The following is a 4,262-nucleotide window of genomic DNA, read 5'->3' as shown; positions in this document are numbered from 1 at the left end:
TTTTGTTTAAACATTTGTTTGTTGGTGGTGTGAGCGTGCATTAGCTAGTGAAAATGCTTTTACGCCTCACTGCTCAGCACTTAAGCAAAGTTAACACAGTCCATGAATATAGTCTAATATCTCATTCACTGCAAGCTATGGAAATGCTTAACCATGTGGTTTTAAGTGAGTTTCCACAAGGGGCTGAATGACAAAATGTGGGCCATCTTTCAGCAAAAGAACAAATACTGTACAAACAAACAAACTCTTCAGTGTCAGAAAAAAGCAAGCCGTTTTCAGGACAATTTGTTTTTGTAGGTTTGTTTTTCAGTGTTGACACTGTGAAAAAAGTGGTAACCTGCAATGCTTACCTAAAGGATCTTTCTACTTGATCTAATCCAGAAAAAGAAAAAGAATTTGATGGTGTAACCTATTTATCAGGTTTATTTAGCCAGATTACATTTTGACTTGAATAAAACCAGTTTAGAGGTTACACGAAGCTCAAGGTTTTTTTTAGGTTTCCTGAAAAAAGTTGCATTATAAAAAGCAATACAGTTAAAGGAGCTCTCTCTACATGATCTAACCCTTAATTTGTATTTATTTTAATGCAACTTAATGTATTCAGGTTAATTCAGTGATGTGAAATAATATTTTTAAAACCTGCTCATTTAGATGTTACCACATGCAGCATATTCAAGTTAACATTTTTTGCAAGATTAAACATAAGAGGATAACAAAAGATAATAATGCTAATCAATTTTTTTTTTTACTAAAACAAGTTTCTCTGTTGCATTTAGACCATTTATTAAAATAGACCACATAATATATAAGGAGGTGATGCACTGACACAAAATCCAATATTCCAGGCATCCGTGCTTTAAAAGAACATGAGATAATGTCACTTGTGGTTACATTCTGGTATGCTATCATTTGAGCAGTTGAAGCAGATTGTCTGCTCTCAATCCTAACTCCATTATAACTATAAACAGCATGCAACTGACAAAACCACAAACTGCAATATAAAGCATTGATGTACAAAACATTTTATGTGTAAACTAGACTGTAGAAACTAGACTACTGCACATTCAAATATAATCCGAAAAACATTAAACGTACATGAACCTCTCTATTTATGATTGCACACATTTCATCATAATAATCTGGCGAAAAGAAAATCAGTTTCTTTATAAACATCGTTTTCAACCCTGCATGTTTTTATGTTCCTTGTGTGCAGAACAACGTCTACTTCACCATTTTACTAATATCTTCATACTTGGTCAGCAATGTAAAACATCTCTCTGGATGCACAACATGAATAGAGCAAAATGTTAACATTCATATTTATGCTTGTGATAACGTGCCATTTTTGAATGCTATATAGAGATGGTCTATAGATCATTAGTGGAAAATTCCACTTCTATTTTGCCTTTTTCTAAACTTAATACAGTGCCACGGATTTGCTCATTTGATTAGTGACCTTGAAATAGTGCAGAATCTCACATATATCTTGTTCACTTTACATCATAACATTTCTTTGCTTCAAAGTTTTACATTCTCAAAACATTCTGTTTATTTTCCAGGTTTAAATTAAAAATGTAATTTCCTGATTTCAAAGCGGACTCATGCAGACTTTAACTTCTATGAATCAAAGACTTCTAATCAATTATGACACTGCAAATGCTGCAAATGTAAAGTTTGCTGTAAGTATACAGGATGCCATTATGATGCGTATTAGTCAAAGTATTTCAAAACTGCTGACTCCCAGATGACACGGACCTTTGAGGTGAATGTCTAAGCCTTTTCTTAAAGGTCGTGCTGCTCCTTTGTCTGTCCCTCACATATTCCTGATAGTTCCTTGTTAATAAAGTGTACAAGAAAGGGTTGATACAACTGTTACTGTATGCCAAACAAGTCACAACAAAGTTAATGTACACAACTGTACTGCTTGACAGCCCCCCATGCCCAAAATAATAGATACTTAATAACTGCCATAACCAAAAGGGTAAAAAGCATGCCCAATAGGTAAGAACAATACCAAATATCAGATACAAGACCTTTTGCTTAGGACACCTATTCATTTCTCTGGATGAGAACACAGAGGTTTGTGATACCCAATAGGTCCTGGCTAACTTCAGATAGAGATAGCCAATAATGAAGCCAGGAGCCAAGATGCAAGTGTTGAACAGTACAGTCAGGTACACTTTGTACGCGGAGATCTGCCAAGTCGGGTGGCACATGCGTTTCTCTACGCCGCTGTGCACGTCTCTCTTCAGATCAATCATGATCATGGTCGGTAGAGCCAGGACAAAAGAAACGAGCCAGACCATGCAAGTGACTGTGCGCCTGGAGCGCCTGGAGCGACCGAAGGTGTCCAGCGGATTCGCCACAGCCAGGTATCTCTCCGTGCTCATGATGGTCAGGATAAAGATGCTGGCGTGCATGGTGAGGAAATCCAGGCTGAACAGAACACGGCACCCGATGTCGCCGAAGTACCAGTCCTTGACAAAATAGGTACAAACCACGAACGGAATGGTGGAGAGGTACAGCAGATCCGCAAGTGCCAAGTTTACAATGTAAACATACATGGATCCAGTCACTCGGACGGAGATGTTAATGACGACCAGAGTGTAAAGGTTTCCGATCACACCAACCAAACACATGCAGGTCAAAACTGTGCCGAGTATAGATGTTATCAGGATGTCGTAAGAGGACACGGGCGCATCTTCGGAAGGTCCTTTTATTGTTGGTGATGCGTTGGAAAAAGCGTTCGAGGACATATTCACCTGAACGCGCAATCCAAGTGCAAAACGCTCAACTGTCCCCATTTCAAAAAATGTGTTGTCCTCGGTCAAGGAACGTCAAGAAAAAAGTAGTTCTCTCATGTTACCTGATATTTCCATGTTCCAAAAACCAAATGCGTATCCCAAAAAATCTTAATAACTAATTAACGTGCAAATCCAGATAACGCACTCAAATGTGCATGCAGTCCAACCGTATGAAGCCGTAATTTGTCAATAATTATGGCCAGAATGTATTTCACTTTGTGCCGCGTTCTCATCATCTTCGTGTAAAACTTCTCAGACTGCGAGTATTTAATGGAGTCAAGCTGGAGTAATATTGTCACAATCCCACGCTCGCTCTGGTGAGGAATGGCAATCAGTTTGGTGTAGTGAGTAGCCTACTGTACCAGAGAACAATGAAGTATTTCTAGAGCGCAACGCAACAGCGTTTGGATGCGCACTGCGCACAATTAACCGCATGCTTCAGGTCTTTCTTTCTTTGTTGAGAATTATCAACAACATGAGAGAAATGTAGATCTGTGAAGCCTAGTCCTGATCCACACCAAATCAATCCACGAGTAAAACAAAGAGTACAATGATGACAGTGCACTCCACAGCCTTTGATGGAGAGTCTTTATTATTAATACAATTAAAAAACGTGTTTTCTGCAGCTCAGATATTATTATAACGTTTTCCCAATGTACGTATTCTTGACAGCTAAAACCTCTGTTTTATGACCCATGTTCATTATATGCAGGGTTGGGAGTGTTACTTTTGAAATGTATTCCACTACAGATTACAGAATACATGCTTGTCTCAGTAAGACAAAACACACATGTTAAAAATACATTCTCTGAAAATCCTAAATATCTTATGCAGTGTTGTTTCTAAAACAAGATAAATCAAACTGATCTTGATTTAAGGATTTTTAGATATTTTTACAGGAAAACAATACAAAAATTATTATCAAGAATATGATTTTTGCCCTAATATCAAAGGTCTTACTAGAAAAAAAGAAATTATGATCCAACATGAATTTTCTTGATGAAAAAATATGATTGTTTCTGGTAACGTGCATATAAAATGGCTAGAAATAGTATTTTAGCTTAGCGTAAAGCTGACAATTTACACAAGGTTTATTTCTATTTCTTCTGCTCCAAACTTACTTCAGACTTACTTCTCTGTCTGCTCGTATGAATGTAACACATCATAAAAAAGTGTTTCACCGCTGTTCAAATGCACTTTGGATTGCATCATTTATATGTATGCATTCTTACATCTGAAAGGACTAAATATTAAATGAAACAAATGACAATAAAATGCAAAGTAATCTCTTCAGTAATCAAAATACTTTTTGAATGTACGTAACTGTATTCTAATTACTAATGTTGTACAAATGTAACTGTAGTGGAGTACAGTTACTTATATTTTGTATTTTAAATACGTAATCCCGTTACATGTATTTCATTACTCCCCAACCCTGATTATATGTTCATAAAAGTA

General features: G+C 36.7%; 1 protein-coding gene across 1 annotated transcript; it reads right to left on the bottom strand.

Annotated features, from left to right (window-relative positions):
* Positions 1 to 514: 514 nt before the first annotated feature.
* LOC127450940 (urotensin-2 receptor-like) lies at positions 515 to 2,804 on the bottom strand. The gene has a single exon (XM_051715446.1). The coding sequence runs from the start codon at positions 2,802 to 2,804 to the stop codon at positions 1,725 to 1,727; it is 1,080 nt and encodes a 359-aa protein (XP_051571406.1). The 3' UTR covers positions 515 to 1,724.
* Positions 2,805 to 4,262: the final 1,458 nt, after the last annotated feature.

Source organism: Myxocyprinus asiaticus, chromosome 13 (assembly GCF_019703515.2).
Source record: "Myxocyprinus asiaticus isolate MX2 ecotype Aquarium Trade chromosome 13, UBuf_Myxa_2, whole genome shotgun sequence".
NCBI lineage: Eukaryota > Metazoa > Chordata > Actinopteri > Cypriniformes > Catostomidae > Myxocyprinus > Myxocyprinus asiaticus.
The sequence above is the reverse complement of the archived record's forward strand: the minus strand, read 5'-3'. Positions and strand labels throughout refer to the sequence as shown.